A 20,466-nucleotide genomic window follows, 5' to 3' on the forward strand; every position below is an offset into this window, starting at 1 on the left:
GATATTTACTACATTTTTTTACAACAATATCTTTAAATAATTTTAGTTTTAAAAAAATATATATTTTTTTTCTAAGATCTTAACATTTAACTCCGAAAGTCAACGGACCAATGTTATTAAGTCACTTAATATATAATTTCCTTAAATCTACAATATAATTTTAGGCTATTACTTATCAGAAATCACTGTCGTTTAATAGCTCAGAACAATACTGAATACACTGAAAACTGTTGTACTGGAGTTTATGAAAATGCATAATGTAGGAATTAACTGGATTTGTGCCATCCCCCCACTTCTTTTTATCCACTTCAACCAGTGCTAATAGTGATACTATTATAGTGTTAATAAAATACTAGCATAAAACTGCAACATTAAACAATTGTTAAACATCAGAATGCATTAAAATAAAATCTGATTTTCAAAATTCAAAACTAGTTTGGGAAATATTTTATGATGATCTATACATTACGGATCAAATTTAAAATTTTCATTACAAGACACTTTAAGAAAATAAACTCGAAAAAAATGTCCATACGACTTATTTGATTTAAAGTTAAGAGAGAGTGTAAAATAAACAACTATTATAGTAACTATTTTTTGTACTTATTTTAACTGGACATTAATTATACATTTGTAATAATTATCGCTTAATATAATATTATTTAAAAATTGTTATCACCTACTCCCCAAAATATATTATTAGGTAATAGGTATTATATATTTATGAATGTACCTATAACGTATATAGAACAATTATATTAATAAAACCTATTCGGTATTTTTAAAAGGCTAAGACTGATCGATGGTAAATATCACGGTTACATATAGGTCAATTTAATAGATATTAAACATTCTAGTAGAAACTTTGTTATTATAAAAATATGTGATCAATTAGAATTGCATTGTATAGTTTAAAAATATCAGCTAGTATAATCTTAGTTTAAGACATACTCGGTTGTTTTAGAATAGTGTTTCTCAAACTGTGTTCCGTAGAACCCTGGGGTTCCTTAAGGGTTCCACAAAACACAAATGTTTTTTTCAAATATTCAAAAAAATTACTTTGAAAAATCTTTAAAAAGTCGTGCACGTTTATATCAATTTGTACTGATGGTGCGGATAATATGACTTCTAGACTTACAAATTAGTCGCAAAAATAATTAACAAATCTTACTCCAGATATTGGTAAGATATGCAGTCTGATTCAAGCTCATCCATCACATTAAGATTCATGCAATGATTTAAATAATATATAATTTAATTAATCAAATATTATTAAATTATTTTTTATTATTACCTATATCGGCTATATCCTATATTTCCTGTGATAAAAGTCAAATATTATGTTATATTTGAATGTTATGATACCCCCTAATTAAATAATTTTATTACATTTTGCTGTATTTAGTATATTAGGTGTATTATTGATGCCTGTCGTTTGCTGTCATGTTTAGTGGTAACCTCTTTTTTTGAAGATAATTTTGATAGGAGTCCCGCACAACAAAATATTATTGTTTGGTGTTACGTTATATCAAAAAGTTTAAGAAACACTGTTTTAAAACACACTATACTTTTAGTCTTTGTATTTTTCCAAAACGCGTTGTGACAATTGGAAAATTGCCAGAACGCATTTTGATTATTTTAAAACGTCTTAAACGCAAAATTTAAATGTATTTCGGTGTTTGGCGATTATGTATTACCCGCTGTGCATTCATCACTGGCTCACTACTAATTTAGTAATTGAGACAACGAGTGTAACCACATTACTGTATTACTATTGTACTGTACAGTCTGTACCACTGCGTAAGCGATTTAAAATTGGAAATGAAATATCGATGATGGTAATAATAATAGTTTACAATTTACAATCGTTAACTATAAGTATATTGTATTTAATAGTCGTCAATGCAACGAAGCGTCAGTGCGATACGTTCGGTTAGCATATTATTTTATTAATAAATATAACATCGAATGATTGGTCACACAACGGTCGACTAAAAATAAAAACTAGCAGAAACAGTTACTGAAAAATAAAAATAAAATAGTACGTTCGTCTTTCGACGAAAGGCGATGATTTAATACGAATTATAAAAAAAAAACGATAATACTACGATCGGCGTGCGGCGCCTTGGCAGGCGGGTCAACAGTCAGTGGACGGTCGCCGTGGCGTCGAAGCGTCTAGGCAACACAACGGACGTCGGTCACGTGTCGCCGTACCAAGTCGTTAGATAGCGCTGTCGGTTTAAAACTCGCCGTGCCGAGGTTATCAGGGACGGAGAAAAACAAAATTATTTTAACGCCGCTTCGCTTATCAACAATAACAATATCGTAATACGATAGGACGTGCCCGTGCCGCGGCCGTCGTGATTTGTATTACAATCAACCGCAATAATTATTTATGCTATTATTACTGTTGTCGGCTCGACCGTTTTCGTCGGCGCAGCACCGAACTTTATCGCAATAACGACGATTGCTATATACGGCCGACCGCGACAACAGCTGCAGCTGCTGTACCAGCACTAGACTAGTGTGTACCCATCGGCCATCACTCTGACTCTACTCGATAGTTTGCGGAACGTTTATCAATCGGGGCCGCGAAGTGGTATAATTATACTGGTATCCGTTTGAACACCGCACAATACGCCAGTAATACCACTATTGTTACTATTATTTTTTAAATTATTATTCGTCGTGTTCACTACCTAACTCTTTACCTTAATCGCTCGTTTCGCGTCGTTTTCGCAGTATAAATGTGTGTATCGCCGTCGAACACTCACAGGACACCATCATGGGACAGACGGAGAGTCACAGATCAGGTGAGAGCGACCGCATGTCGTGGTCATCGGTAATATTAGTATTGTAACAAAAGTATAATAACGACAATATTAAATTATTGTTACGAGACGACGCGCGATCTTTTGGTCATTCGTTTCTCGCTCCATGATGGAGAGCGTTGCAGCATGCCGCGGTCAATGTGATTTTTGTCATTGGTATTATATTTCGACCGTCTCCGACGATTGTCCGGCCGGCCGGCAGGTCGGTCTGGCACGAAAACCGTACGCGAACTGTATAATAACAAATTATCTCACCCACCGGAGGTGGTTTGTGAACCGCTTGTTATCGATCATTATTGTGACATTGTTTGGTCTGCGGTATTTATGCCGTTGTTTATTATAGAATAATGTCACTGCACTTTGCTAGGCACGTGCGAAATATTTGATTTTTCGCGAAATTCGAACGTGCGCCGGTCGAGTAACCGTTGTCGTCGATGTCACGACGTTACGTCTCAACTGTATTATTATTATACAATACGTCATACGATGTTATAAACAACTTGGTATGATCGGTGCTTTTTGACGGTCAACACGTGACGTATAGCAATCATAATAATAATAATAATTTAATGTAAATGATACGATCATATAGGCGAGCACGTGACTGGTGCTCGGACTTAAACCAAATCTATATACTTTTTTGATCATACAATGTTGCTTATAATATTATGATGTATTACCTATTATTGTTGTTGGTTGTTGTACCACAGGCCGCAGCGCCTAACCCGAGTGAGGAGCAACCCAACACGGCGCCGTTGGGCCTCCTGACGGTTTAAAGTTCTTTGCCGAGGCGACTGCTGTGCACTGTGTAATTTGCATTCGTTCTTATGAATGTTACGACTGTTACGGCAACAATATTATGACACGACGATGATGATTAATAATCATTACGATCTTAACCACGTGGGTTTTTTTAGTGGGCCACGCCAAAACAGAAATGTGCGCGCGCGCGTGTGTGTGTGTGAGCGCTCTCTGTCTGATTTAGTTTGCCGTCGAGTTTCGCGTTCTAATCATGGAATCACGGACGAGCTTGTATAACGAAAAAAATAACGAGTTTGATAACAAAATAAATGAGTTTTCAGAAGTTTTCCTAGAGACTAAAATACTGCAATATTATTATCTGTAGATCGATAAAACTATAGTTAATCGTATATTCGTGATGATTACGAGATGATTTTTACAATCTATTATTTCATATAATAGGTATATAATAATAATGTGATATAGAGAATACAATTTCGTTCATTTGTTTTATGTGGGACGTAGTCAATTTCACGAGTTCAAAGTTTTTATAGGAATGGGTGGGAAATGAGAATGTTGTATAATAGTATAGTAACGGTTAACGTTCGACTCTCCGCGTCCGTTCAGTAAGTATACTTTAGGAATTTGTTTTAGCCTCCACGTTTTTTTTCTCCCAAAATGTTTCTAACTGTGCCTGTGAACAATCATTAAACAAGCGTAATTTGTACGGTTTATACACATCCTGACAAAACAACTTGTGCCTGACGCCTATGAGACATTTCAATAACGAGACGCTCTGATTACAGCTCACATGATTTGTAATGTAATGTTGATTAAAAAAAAAACACATTTTCAATGTAGAATTATTATTCACCCGGATGTTCCTAAAACAAAATTTACAATCGCTGACAGAAATATTTTGTGTGTTAAATAATCTATCATACATACATCTATACATTTAGAGTTTGTGTGTAATTTATGAATCATTCTGTACATTGTATATTATCTATTATCTATTTTTCATAATATTACAATTTACAATCTAATATTTAAACTATCATTACTCATTCGTTTTTATTTGAATGATATTTTTTTGTTTTATAATGAACATTGAATTTTGTGTTACGACTTAAAAAAGTAAATTATTTAAAAAATCTCATTATAATTATTTATAGGCGGGGGGACATTAGAACTTAAAATGTTTGTAAATATATTAAATAATACAATTAGAGCTTAAAATAAAGCAAATAAATCATTTCTTCAAAAGTAATTAAGATATGAAATAAAATAATTATTTCTTTTCAGTTTTTGGAGATATATAGAAATTGGGTAAACCGTTTGCGATCTCCGTATAATGTAAAAATTAAAATTATTTGTAAAAAAAATTTGTGAGTAATAAATTATATTATAGTGTTTACTAACTTTGATTATCACACTAACTTTTAAATTTTACAATCAATATGGAAAAATTCATAACTACTATTCAACTTAGGTATATAAATAATAAAATAATATTTTCAACTAGTTGGAAATATGTGTACCTATAGGTACCAAAGTTAAAACAATAAAAAAAAGTGGATTCATAGGATTTATTTAAAAAATGTATATAATAAAATATATAAAACTGTACCTATGTAACAAATGTCAATTAAATGGCATTACGACAATTACACAGTACGAGGTGTTAAGTACGGATACAATGTTATTTATTAGTACCGTCTGTAAACTCTTGTACTTAATCATAAAAAATTAAATGATAATTTATATTTTGTATTGAAAGAAACACTTTAGATGGACTCTGCGTAGATTTAGGGGACATTTTTTTATTATTATGAATTGCCTACCTAGATATCGGGAATCACGTTGAACTAAACATATTATTTGGAAATTATTACTAAAAAATAGGCGAGATTGGTTAAATTGGTTTTTACTCCAAAGTTGTTGAGATAAGAAACTTTATTATCAACATAGCGCCTATTGCCTATAGTCTATACCATAAAATCCGCCAATGAATGGGACGATAGGCGATGTTCCTAAATTCGTAGTCATTTATGATTTTGTTGGTTTTAGCCTACACTGATTATGGGCCAGTTGTACCGTCTACGGTTAAACTTCGATTACGCTTAATCAGCTGATAACAGATATTTAACCGTGCAAATTCGGCCGATTAAACTTCGGTTAACTTTAATCAGAGACGGTACAACTGGCCCTTAGCCTCGATTTTGGCTTTCATTTTTACTATGTTTTAGTACATAACAACATGAATTTCAAAAATATAACTATTTTTTCTTTAAGTTTAAGTCTGTGGATTCTTGGTGGTTTCTAGAACTCATACCAAGTAATAAATGTCTCATAGAAAAATACAAAATATAAAACCTAAAACAATTGTATTTAATAAATTCTAAATTTTTGTTCAATAGTAAGTTACTTGATTTAAATAATTATAATATATAGAGTATTTTTTAGTAAAATGCCTTATTTAATAAACTATTTTGAAGTTTTAGTTAAAATTAATATACTTATTATATATGGTTGAATTATTTCCATAGTATATTACCCAGAGTATTACATAATAGTCAAAAATAATTTTATATAATAATAAAATGTATATTAAAAAATAAATGTTCTCAATATCTTATAATATAAGATTGTTGTAATTATTGTTGAAATAATAAATTCTTAAGGGGATTTCAGTGTACTATTGTACTATTTGTTTTTCTAACTGGCTCTATGCAACATGTCAAATTTGTGTTTACCAAAATCAATCTTGTATTTAACCCAGAAACCCAGAATCATATTATACTATATATTTTTAACTTAAAGTTTGATGAAAAGTTTGAAAATACAAGATTAGTTTTACTGAAGTACTGAACGCTAATTTGGTATAATGTGTCGATGTCGCGCGTGGTTTAGAGAGACAAAACGAATACTGCGCTGACATCTCCATAAATGTCTCACTTAAAATAGAAGAACGTACTGGTTTTTACAATGCTGATAATAGTTTATCAATTCCGTTTTGAAAAAGTTTGATACATTACATTATTACCTAGGTATTGTAGGTACCATTTATTATAAGATAACAAAACAACATTTAACATTAATTATTGATAACTTTTAATCAGACTCTAGACATATCCCAACTAGGTAGAAATATGTAATATGACAAAGATAGTACATTTTCTTTTAAATTCTTAGCAAATGTATGTATTGGATGATTTTTTTATTTTTGTTTAAAATTTAATATAAGGTTTTCTTTTATTTATATAAGCCATAACAACATAGATTTTTGGCTATGATAAAAAAAAGGGTTAACATGTTTTTTAATTTTATACAATATCATACAAGATTATATAAATTAGTAGTTTTTAATACAAGGTATATCATAAGTCATAAGTTGTTCTAATATAACAATTGAAAATAATAAAAATAGTAAAACATATACATATAGTAATAATTTTTTACGAGCGTGTTAATTTTAAATGTTATATTGTCCAATTTGAATTCTTATTTAAATGAAATATAGTGACTTTTTCCTCAAACGAGTTATTACGTATAGTAATTTAAAAAATATTAATCGTAGTGACTTGAATACTTGAAACACATTTTTTCATTTTATATCATTTGCTGTAATGCCTACTCAATGAAATTTTTAAAATATTTTAACTGATTTCAAGGATACAAAAAATATATATCATGAACCTATAATTTACATCATACATATTCTTTGGTAACTTACACTATAGACTTATAAGCCAATAATTATATATTATGATACATGTCTTTAATAATATTATTATAATAAAATAATAAGGTAATGTAGGTATTATAATTTATAAAATAAGGGATGTTTTTACTATTTTGTGTTAATTATGTAAAGATATTAAATTTTCGCCTGAAGCAATTTTCCTCTAAAAACGAGATACCGTTTTCTTTACAAAAATAAAAAAATAATTTATGACCATCCTCCAATAAATAATAAATAAAGTAATAAAATCTTAATATAGATAAATTATGCACACCAAAAAAAAAAATGTCTAGATTTTGACTCATATACGCTAAATAATATTTTTAACTGTCATGAATTATGAATGGCTTGCGTGAGAGCTTTCAATAAACGTCGATTTTTCAGACATGTTAAAAATTAAGATTTGATAAAAACACAAGAACTAGTAATACATCCAACACTATTCTATGTACAGCACGCTACTAAAAATATAGTACGAGTATATCGTATACATATTATAAAAATGATGTTCTTATCTTTATTAGGCTTAATCAAAGTTACAATTTTAAGTTATCAACTGTTATAAAACTGTGTGCTGTCGAACGCTCGGACTAGCATTTTTCGATAGCTGATACAGTGATACCAGCATGTAATTATCAATCGATAAGCGCAAAATGTGACCCTAGCCTTACTCTATCTTTATAATACGAAACGTAATACTCCAACACTGGCTAAAATATTGGAGGAAAATAGATATAATTTTTGTCAAAAATAATGTCGAGGTAAATGGAAAAAACCTTTTTTTTGTAGAGAAAAACGGTATCTCGTTTTTGGAGAAAGGCGGAACCTTCTAAATTTTCAAACGTAGGATTTGTATGATATTGCATGTGAAAAAAATATGATTTTGCCACTCCTGAAATCTGAATACTTATGAAAATGTCGCTTACTCGCTTAGCCTCTTTTGTCTTTTACTAGCTGATATAACATCAATTAAAGTTACATTTTTCAATTTATTATAAAGTACATTCGTTGATTATTATGGTATATATATGTAGACTGCGCAACGTTTCACTATTATATTTTTATTTTTATTCATATTATCATTAATTATACATAGTACTATATATATATTACACCATGTATAGACTATGGTACAATTCACGTTTATCTGTGAATGAAAAACAACATGACCCCCCTCCCCTCGTTCATGTTTTTTAGTACTCCTTTTGAAATTTAAATTGGCGTGAGAGGCAGGGCTAATACTATAGTAATATTTTAATTATAAAAGGATCAATTTGTACTATGCGTAGTCCATACTTGTCCATACGATTAATACTGAAATTATGTTACTATTTCTACATGGTTTCTATTTTTATGAATCTGAAATGTTTCGCAATATCATACGGTCAAATGGGCGTAATGACTATTATGAGTATAGTTTTGCATTGCAAGCTGCAGTGCACACCAACCAAATGTTCATTTTAGAACCATATATTTAGACTATTACTTTATCTACCATAAGGTAACATTTTGTGGGAAAAGTATTCCACGGTGAGATACGGTTGTTCATTGTAAATTGTATTAATACCCTGTACTCTAGAGTATAGCCCTACCGCAATGAATTAAGGCACTGGTCACTCAGTGGTCAATATTGTGTGGGTGTACACTGTACATCTGCTCTAACTATTTAAAGTGGCTTTTTGTAATTTATACAGCATCCGTCGACCATCGATTATTTTGTATGTACCTATTGTAATATAAACAGTTTTCATTTTGTAAAACTATAATAATCGATTGTCATGATAAATGAATAATAATAATGAACATTTTTTTTTATATTTCGGTATCGTGGATTTAGTGGGTTGTGACTTTGTGAGATGAGTATACTATTATTGGATCAGAGAAAAATATCAAGATTCTTTTATGTTACAAAATTACAAAAGTAATACAGTAAAATAATTATTGTGGACTATTGTTTTTTCATTTTTCTATACATAGGAAAACACGGTTACTGTCCTGTATTCATTTCTTACTTCTTTCCTTTCAATTAGTTGTATGCTGAAAAAAAAATATTTTTAACAGTGTCAAGTCAAAAGCTCAAAAAGTAACTACTAACTAGTAACTATACTTATTAGATAAAATATTTCAACTTCATACGTACATTTACTACCTGCGTCCTACACTCCTAATTTAAAAACTAAATAATATTCATGATTGAAAAGTTATTTGAAAAAAAAATTGTTTAAGTTGTTAAGTTGTTAATATGACATTATAATAATATACCTATAACTAGAGCCCGGAATTATATTCTTTTGCATATTTTTTATGAGTCTATATGCAGTCAGACGCGGGTTCGAAATCTTTACGAATCATGAAACAGGTGTAAAAATGGCAATAGTTTTTTTTGCATATTTGAGAATATTTCAAGATAAAAGAATATTTCGTATAATAAAGAATATTAGAGAATATATATCGATTAATTTGTATAGATGTTCGATATTTTTGGTTGCAGTGACGTAAATAATATAAATTATATTATGTCCGATAATAGTGATAATGATATTATATTGAAAATATACTATATATTTATATACCATCGTCTATCGTATATACCAGGGATTGTCAACTGGCAACCTGCGTACCTTTTTTATCTGGCCCGCGCTACATTTTCAAATTACTTCATATAAAACCTCATCCTCAAGTATCACATTAAATAATAATTGTAAATATAAATAAATAAAGATAAAAAATACTTTTTAAAATACGCTTTTTTTTTTTTGCTTTTTCCTGTGCACTGCGGCCCGCTAGATTTTAAAGTACTTAAAAGTGACCCGCTAGTTACTTTGAGTTGCCCATCCCTGGTATATACGATTGTTATACCCTACGTAGTAATATGCTGCAATCCTTTGTACACAAAAATAGCTAGCTCCAAGCAAAAAGCATATTTTTGGCATACTTTATTATGATTTTTAAAGAATATTGGAACAATATTTTCAACTTTTTATGAGAATATTAACATCTTATTTTGGCTATTTTTAAAGAATATAATTCCGGGCTCTACCTATAACTATTGATATTAAAATAGAGTATGTTCTAAAATCAATAATATAACTTAAATTTTATAGTCTGTATCTACACATTTCGTGTTGTAGGTGTGAACAATACTCTCCCTTCAATTTACTCATTGTACAAAACTTGTATAGATTATAAATTTTCAATAAACGCTATTTAATAAAAAAAAAAAAAGGTGTGAACAATTTAAAGTAATTTATTCCCATAATGTTTATTTTTAAAACTTATTTCATAGATTATTCTATTTTATGCAAAAATTGTTGAATAATAAAAATATAAACAGCGTTTTTTTTGTGTTATACATTTTTTCAATTAGAATAAATTCAACCTCACGTACGTGTACTTTAAATTTAAATTTAAATGGAAACCTGCACTGTAGCCAATCAGTGGTGTTTCGTATACCTACGTATTTTGTTGCATTTTTTTTTGGCTTTTATATTATACCAGATTATGTTTTCAGCAGGCGTGCACATTTTGCTTTTATCTTATCCTCATACGCAGTGTAAAAGAAAAAACAAAATATCCTGTTTAGAGCAATAAAAACCAAGGGGGCCGCGTGCACGTTGCAGCTGTTCTATTTATCGTAATGCCCGAAGCCCGTATAAATGCGAAGGGACCCGTCAACCGGAACAGGATTTAGACCAAAAAAAAAAAAAAAATATTCCCCTATTTCTTTCGTTTAGTTTGAGGGTGAGGGGAGGTTGAATGCTTTACATTTCGACAGGTAAGTTCCGGTATGTATGGTCTACGATCACCGCCCATAAGAACAATGTTCTTTTAAAACTATAAGAATACTTAACACATAATGATAAAAGACAATTGAGTCTTTTGGCCAATTGTTCAATCCGAGAATCATTTCAAAAAATTGCTTTTAATTAATACGTTATATAACAAGTATTCCTACACCGTCTCCGTCATGGTCTTTCGTTGTTGATTAAATAAGAAAATACATTTTTTTCATAGACGAATATTCCGGTTTTTGGTGTTCTCAGTCACGCTTTCGATGTAACAACCTCGATACTTGGGCACGAATTATATGTGCAGGTTTATCCAGACTTTAATAATTGACTTGAGCAACTAGCAAGAAACATAAAAGTACCGGCATATAATAATAACATAAAATAATGGTATTTATTTACTGATATAGGATGAATGTATTCAAGATCCATGTTTAAGATTATATATTTATTATTATACTTGTTGTACAATATAGATTCTAGGCGTTAATTTATTTTACTGAAATTAAACATTTTGATTTGGAAACAATGATATGTACAATTTAAGTATTGAATTAAAAAAATGTTTGTATATACATTTTATATTATGACTTGAGGATCGAGTTGGTTATAGAAAACATTTAAATAGATATGTTGATATAAATTTATAATATTTATGCTTTATTACTGCTGCCCATAGAGTTGTGAATGTTTTTTTTTTTTTTTTTTTTTTTATTAGCTTTCAGTTTAACTATTACAGCTCAACAATTATATGAAAGACATAACAAGATAATATGTGAATGTTTTAATATAAATAATTCGTCCTCTTTAAAAATACACATCACTAAAAATTATTATATTATTATGAGTACATGTATAACGTATTATATATTATATATTATGTACAATACGTATTATCTTAGATCGATTATTATTAAAGAGAATGTTAAATAGCTAATCACATTTTTATCTATAAATATATGGTATAAGTTATTATTGCCTATACAAACAAAAATCGACATAATTGTCTTTAATAATATTATTTAATTGTATGAAATATTCATACTAAATTACGCAGAATTAATGCAGATCATAATATTTTATTTTTCGTGGTTCGTCGAATCTAATTAATAAATAATAATTATTACTATAATACTATTCTTTTCTCAAGAAAACAAATTCCTTTTCATTGATTAAGATTGTTATTATTATTCATTTATTTGTGATAATTTTTAAAGTTCACAGGTTAGATAAAAATTGTAGGTCCTAAATTCATTAAATTCAGATGATAGTTGCTTGCATAATACCTGCGGAGTATGCTGTAAATTATAATTATCCCATGATTCTATATTTTATCGATTAACCTCCGATTTGGCCATTTGAAACAATAAATAGGTAATTATCAACGTCGTCGTCGCTGTTATATTTTAATATAATATCGTCTATCATTCACCAGACTATAGACTGTACTATGTTGCAACGACTGTAATATTATAATATTACTCAGCAATAGGTATAGCTGTTGTGACTTGAGGTACGAATTTATGTGCTCGGCGTGGGTTTATATTTAGGCTGTAGTTTCTCGGCGTGTAATGTATTGCTAGCAGCTGTGCCAGAATAACACCCGTGTCATGTGAGGAAAAAACCGAATGCTCGACATTGGCTTGTGCCGCAGTTCTCTGCAGCAGCTATTGATTACCTATACATGTTTTTCACCGGTCTTATAAATGTAGCGCAGTTGGAAATATTTTAATGATTTGTTTCGATTTGACATTTATTTTTTTTTTTTAGTAGGTACAGCTGCCTTCGTTTTTATAATGCAATTAAAATTTGTAATTATCCATTTGTATAATTATGTATGTCACATATCATGTTAAATATAGTGATATGTATGATTTAATTCAAATTCTGAATCATGATTTTCAATGCGTTTATCAATAATCTTTTATAAGGGTTAACTGTGTAGACATTACCGTCGTCGATCGTCGTGATCCTTTTCATCTTATATAAAAGAAATCATTTCAATAAAACACCTTTTTTCCGTCAAATCAATATTTGGCGCCAAATGTGGTGGTCTGCTTCAACTCCGGGTGCACTACATTATACATATATTGATCCGTCTGCTGCAACCCTTTACTACAACACCCGTTTGTAATCGGGGCAACAACCCTATTCTTATACGAATATCGATGCGATCCGATGGTTTCATTGTAATCCTTTCAAGACCCTTTTCGCGTACCGTAAATCGCTCTACGTATATAAATATAATAGCGCGCGGTTTATTGATACAATATAATATATCATCATACACTGGTTGCAAATGACACGGACGTTTCTGCTACCCCGTACGACAAAAATCGAGACTACTATGATTAGAAATTGGCGTGCTCGTGAAATCCGAAATCGTCGGACTCGGTTGTATTATATGCGTAGTATACCTATTTTTTACTAAAGATCCGTGGCATGATTGGACCATGCACATCATGCAGCAGCATTATGTTGTTTTCTTGAAAAAAAACCTGCGGTTTTGAACACAAAAACCGAACGTTTGTTCCCCAAAAACCGCATCTCGTATCTGATTAGCATTTTTCGCACTGCACATACTGTCGCGGACGTATAAAATATGTGTTTTTGTGCGACCCGGGGCGTATTGGATCTCACGCGGAGAAAAGACTTTTTGGGCTGGGAACGCATTATTTTTCGCCATAACACCAAACACACATATTATATTATAATGTGGAAGAATACTCACAAAAACTGTCGTCGATCAGCTGTTGCGCGATACGCAGTTTCTTTGTCGATCATATGGTCCGGGGGATCCGAGAGTCGCGTCGTCCACGCGATGTATAACGGCGTGTACCGCCGTACAACAGTCTTCGGTCCTCTTCCCCTATTGTTACGCAATCGTGAGAATCTGTACAGGACCTCGCGGGGGTTTCCTCCGGTCCGTATATATAATAATAATATGTATATGAAAATATAAATGTCTGTGTACAAAGGAACAGCTGACTGCGCGTGTTCTGTTATCGGTGTGTGTGTGTGTGTCGGCTTGTGCGAGTGTGTGTGTGTGTGTGTCGGGGTCGGTGCATGCTATAATGTTATGTACGCCTAAAATAAAATACGTGTGTACGCGCCAGGTGACACCACCCGGCCGGCGGTGTTCAGTGGCGGAGGCAGATGCGGGAAACACCAGGCACGCGACCGGGACCGCCGATACGCGTGCCCATACCCCCGCGGGCCCTACTCCGCCACAGATGCCGACTCGACGGTAATAGAAGTAATATATTATTATTATTATTATTATACTTGTATAATAGTAATAATAATAATAATAGGTGAGCACCACATAAACCTTATACGGCCAGGCGAGTAGGCGACGAACGGCAACGGCAGCAGCTGTCGCCCCCGATGCTTTGCGACTCTGCAGGTCGGGCGGCTGCTGCAATCGGATTTTTATTCGTATAATTACCGTCGAACGTAGCCTGCTGACGGCCGCGGGCCAGTTGTTTTCTCGGCGCGCGCGCTTGTTCCGCAAATCGCCGGCGCGGCGCATCTGCCGTCCGTCTGCACCGTCCGGTTCTTAAATCGCGACACAATATATTAAAAATACAAAAATACAATATATAATATGATAATGTGTATTATCGACAGATCGTGTATACATATTATTACAATATTCCTACTCAACCCTTTAGGCCGCACGCGTGCCAGTGTACGCGTCCATTATGTTATTGCTATAAAATTATTATTATGTCGTTACCGGTGGCGGATCTAGTGCATCTCCTCCCCGAGGAGCATACAACACACTTACATACATAACTCTACATTTTCTTTTAAATAAACATTTCATCTTATAATTAAATCTTCTATATATATAAAAATGGATTTCTGTCCATCTGTTGTCTGTCATTTATGCATTCCTAAACGACTGGACTAATTGCGACGAAACTTATGTGCAGAAGATGGGCTTATAGTTAAAAAGTGATAGGCCCGACACCGGGAGCTGCTCAAACAAACATTTGAGGTTTACGATGAAAATTTTTGTTTATTTATAAATGATTGCTATTAGTAGGTACGAAATAAATTATCATCCCTGAATTTGTTATTATTTGCTTCCACGGCACGTGCGTTTATGGAATTACAAGTTTTTATTCATGTTTTGTGTTTTTTCATCACATTGACAGAAAATGTCTGTATAAATAACAGCAACAACGACCAATGACAAAGTAGTTTTCCCAAATCTACCACAAAAATGCAGAAATCGTCAGTGGCTCAGAGTCAGTGCACGGTCTATATTGTCAGCCGAAAACTATGATGAAATAAATCAATATCACCATTCTAAACGATATTCCAGGTGAAACGGCTACGTACCAGTCCATCGATACCGTAATGAATCAACACGGAGTTGTCAAATATCCAGCTGAATTCTTAAATTCAATTGATTTGCCAAGTATGCCACCGCACGTTCTAACATTGAAATTTGGCGTGTCCATCATTCTTCTACGAAACATCAATCCACTACGACTGTGCAACGCTATCAGGCTCTAGGTGAAAAAGTTGACGAACAACATTATCTAAGTTATAGTTTTAAACTGAAAGTTTAAAGTCAATGATGTACTGTTGCCACGCATCCTATTGATTCCAACAGATATGCCTTTCGAATACAAACGTTTGCATTTTCCGGTGTGACAAAGTACAAGGACAATCGTTACAAGTGTGTGTGGACTGAATTTGATAATTCCATGCTTCTCACATTGATATTGACATATGGCTGTATGTTGCATGCTCACGCGTCGGAAAATCTCCCTATTTATTTGAGTACGTACCAGAAAGAAGAACAAAAATGTTGTGTATCCAAATGCATTTTAATAAATATCATTCAACTGAATACTTGAACTTTCAGACTTTTCTCAATAAAACGAATACAATTACATAATGATAAACTAAATTGAATATCGTTTAAGATTATTACTCAGTATGTTTTAACAGTTATCTATCTATATGTATAAAAATATATACTGCTAGCATAATCACAGGTAACAAGTTTAACACACAGTTTGAAACATATTAGAGGTAGTATTTTTAACGGGCTATGAAGTGCACGGGTTCATCAGTTCAGCTAGTATTATAATATAGGTTATACGAATTTAAAAAAAAATGTAATTCGAGACTTTTTTACAACATAAAAAACAGATTTAAAATATTATGGCGATATTTTTATATATTAATTTTGTTTTTTTTTTGTTTATTACATAATACATATAATATTTGTATAAGTTTATCATCATGTCCATAGATGATAATTATTAACAATAAGCTGATGAATTTAATACATATAAATATATAATGTTTCAAAACGTACTAGTTAAATAATTGTGTTGCAGTGCCTATTTAAAGAGCTTTCCACCCTAATAGTCACTCTAGACCCGTTCTGGGTTTTTAGTTTGTTACGATTTTATTAATATATCAATACAACGTGTCGGAACGGGGAACGTGTCACGAAATCAAAAAATCAAACGTCGTCGTATTGATATAACGTTGTTATTATGGTGTACTATTTAGGTACCTACACGGCTACACGTAATCGATGGTCGATGACTTCGACGATGAGATGGGCTCGAGTGGTTCGATTTTCGGTTGTCATCGTTAACTGTTTTGTTTTATGGGTTTCCTAATAATTTATCATGTTTCTTTCGACGATTAAAACTCGCATATACATGGAAATTCGTTTTTCTCTTCACAAGTGCGTCGGGCGCTGTCCTCAATATAATATTATAATAACGTAGTTGTAGTTTCCGGTCCACGTCTTATAATAATAATAATTTCACATTGTTATATCCGTTAACGAATGACATTGTAGTAACGTGAATAACATTCCGCTTTATTTTTATTTTTTAAATACGTCTTTTCCTCTTTTTTCTTATTGTTTTTTCTTAGTTTGGAGATATGAGTTTGTACGAGTTTCATGACGAATGTACAGCCCGATTGTTATCAGACATCGCTTTTTACTATAATTTTAAGTAGGTATTCGATTTAAGTTTTTTAACTTTGATCGTAGCCACATATAGACTCCTATAAATATAATATTTTTATAAATGACCCTATACAACTACTCTGATTTTTAGAATTTGTAGATATACCTAGTACATATAACTTAAATTCTAATATTTTCTTAATTAAATGATTCGATGATTAATCGGTCTTTTATAGCTGACCTTATATTTTTGATAGTGTACCTAAATACAACATTTTGACTTTAAGTGAAAATAATATAATATCATTTAATCAATTAGTCAGTTTTAGAAGGTCAATAAATATCGAGAAATTGTATCGTTATTCGCCATTAGTCTATTGATCAATTCTTAAATATAATTAGGTTATTTTTAATGTTTCCGATAAATTATGTATTATTATTTGTAGTAAAAAATCTGAATTTTTAATTTTTAGCCTTGATATGATTATTATTAGATTATTTGATTTTATACTGATGTATAATAAATTATTTTGCTAACCACTTTCTATATTATTATATAATTAATTAGGGTCTTAAAAATGTTCTCACCAAAGTTGAATTTAAACTAGATAAGATATATTAAAATTAATATATAATTAGTTGTAATTTAAAGAAAAAAACTAATGACAAAAAAAAAATAGCAAGTATAAATATATATGGTCTAGGCCCTGAACAAACGTAGTTCAACTGGTTTTGTCTGATTTTAGAATAAGAACCAAATTGGTATATAGAATATTGGACATTAATATATGGCATATGCAAGTCAAAACGAAAATATACATAGAATGTAATATGTAATTTCAACTATAATAATAAGTATAATAGTAAATTTGTAATTTCGTTGAAATCAATAAAATTTATTTAATTAATACTATGTGCTAGAGTTTCGCAGCGTTTGTCTGAGGCAACATATTTTGTTTTTCTTAATTTGGAAAAATATCACTGTCGGAATATTTATATATATAAATACTCAATACACACATTATGCACATGATGTCACTATACCAACAATAAAGTAACAAAACGTATAAGACAAAACTTCACTATAACTTGTCTTACACATACAGTGTTTCTATTCAATTATGATATTATATATTTATATCTAATAGATTTAGTACAATTTAATATAATCATATTTTTCAAGTTAACATACTTTAAATATTATTTTTATACAGCTCTATTTAAAAACAATATATTGAAAAGTTAATACTTTTGTTTTAAAAATTAGAAGTATATTTTTATAAAATGTATAAGAATAACATTTTTCCTATACATGTATACTTAAGTTGCTAACCCCATAGGCAGTTTTACTTTTAGAAGTCGTGTTTGTCTTTAATATATAGGGGCAACAAGTTTATTTTGAAACTTCTCCCGGTGCGATCTGTGTAACCAAATTCATTGTTTATTTCCCCCCAACATGTGCAAGCAACAGTTGCTTAGTAGGGGTACTTTTTTCGTGTGTGCGTAATTATTTTAGTCGTACATTTCATATTTAGAGGCTTTTCATCCTATATCCCCTGTGAGAGGCGATAGCCGTATGACGCCAGATGTTGTCCTTCTCACATATAGAAGGGATCCCGTCCTCGATGCTTCCAGTTGGGCAAAAAAAAATAACATGTACCTATATATAGTATAGTCATGTTTTTAGTATTCTTATATATATATACACACCTTTCACTACAAATAAAATGATATGATCGAAACATGCCTTTATTCTTGTGCTGGCATCTTTGAACGATTGCATAGTGTGGGTCTGTCACTAAAAATAATTTAAGCTTATAATAAGTTGGTAAATTAATTAAGTTTGTTAAATTTATCGTTAAGTAGATTCATTTGTAAAATTATTATTATTATTTTATTTATACTGTTTTGTGGCATTTTTAGCTTTTGGTTTAAATCCTTAAAATGTCTCAATCAAGTAGATAGGTATATTATTTGTATTTATTCGTACTTGATATTTAAGATGAGTTTAACTGCTTTGAGTATAGTCTAGAATAATTGACGGTAGCGGTTATTTTATATTTATTACTTTACACAAGTCGTACCAGTCGCAGAATTGTCCATAGGCGAAACGCTACCACGCTATCGCAAATCGTGCTTTCCTATCGTTAAAAAATATTTAAAAAATGTTATGAGAGTATTTAAAAATCTTATATAATAAAGGGGCAAACTTTTTAATTCAGCTAGAACTTTATTATATCAAATAAAATTTCTTTCTGTTTTAGAGTTTATATATTATTATGATAATTCATTTATTTTTAATTTCAGCATAACGTAATGTATACTTGTATAAACTATTTGAATTCTTTTTATATTTTTATCGATTGTTTAAAAACTAAATGATAATGTTGTTTTAAAATGCCCGTTAAGCAATATATAATATTACTATTAGCAATATACTACTCTATTTCTTACTTATAATGACCCAAGATCTATTGAAGTTAATAGCCTGCAGAAATTGAAATCTTGAAGAAGGAAGCTTATTGTAATATTTTTCGAAGTATGGCATGTAGTGCGTAATGCGTACATTAAATAAGCATCATAAATACATTTTACATTGAACAAATCTTTACTTATTATATACTAAACACTTAATATAATTTGAATACATTTTGTATTTTTTAAGTATGTAAGTAGATAATAAGTATTAGGTATGCATATTATGTTTATTTTTAAATTTAATTTTGTCCAATATTATTAAATAGGAAAATATTTTAATTGATGTATTTTTGTGTTTTTTTTATTATTATTATATTTTATGACGCAGGCATTGAGTAAGTAACTATTTAATATTCTAAATTAATAATTATGTTATCCAGTTACACACAGTTATAATTTACACACATTAGCTTAATCCTTTGCCTATTGTGTAGATAATTAGTATATTTTATTATTATTTTAAACTTATTTCCGGCTTTATTAGGATGAAATAAACATTAAATGCTGAAGTTAGTATATGGTCGTATGGATGACGTGTATATAAAAACATTGGCCATAGCATAAAATAATAATAATAATAATTAATAAATAACAATGGTTATTGAACTGTTAATGTGCACTGTGTATTGAATAATTTAGTATTATATTTATCTTTTAAACTAATAATTTAGATATTGTATAGAGTGATTGAAGTTAATAATACATATTTTAACGTTCTTATTGTTTTGAGGAATATTAATTTTAATAGCCATAACCTAAACGTCCCTAGACGTAATTAGGCTGATTACATTTTCCTAATATATTTATATATTTAGTATTTTAGTTATATTTACTTGCCCGCTTAAAATGTTATTATAGCATTTACAATACCTTAATAATTATTTTAGTAAGTAATTGTAATTGATAAATAATATGTAATATTATTTTAAA

General features: G+C 30.6%; 2 protein-coding genes across 4 annotated transcripts in view; one reads left to right on the forward strand and one right to left on the reverse strand.

Annotated features, from left to right (window-relative positions):
- LOC107169223 (uncharacterized) overlaps positions 1-14,131 on the reverse strand; it is a 52,400-nt gene extending 38,269 nt beyond the window's left edge. Inside the window, exon 1 of one of the 3 annotated variants that reach the window (XM_089221281.1) lies at positions 13,837-14,131. In XM_089221281.1, coding sequence (XP_089077407.1) covers positions 13,837-13,889 — 53 coding nt within the window. In that variant the 5' untranslated portion in view covers positions 13,890-14,131. Of the gene's footprint in view, positions 1-3,511; positions 3,712-13,836 lie in introns of those variants that run through there. The other 2 variants (XM_089221280.1, XM_089221283.1) reach the window with 2 other exon arrangements.
- Positions 2,347-20,466, forward strand: part of neur (E3 ubiquitin-protein ligase neur) — a 33,523-nt gene continuing 15,403 nt past the window's right edge. The window contains exon 1 of the mRNA XM_089221277.1: positions 2,347-2,813. Coding sequence (XP_089077403.1) covers positions 2,786-2,813 — 28 coding nt within the window. The 5' untranslated portion in view covers positions 2,347-2,785. The remainder of the gene's footprint in view (positions 2,814-20,466) is intronic.

Source organism: Diuraphis noxia, unplaced genomic scaffold, assembly GCF_037042655.1.
Source record: "Diuraphis noxia isolate RWA-SAM2 unplaced genomic scaffold, SU_Dnox_SAM2 contig0002, whole genome shotgun sequence".
Taxonomy (NCBI): Eukaryota; Metazoa; Arthropoda; class Insecta; order Hemiptera; family Aphididae; genus Diuraphis; species Diuraphis noxia.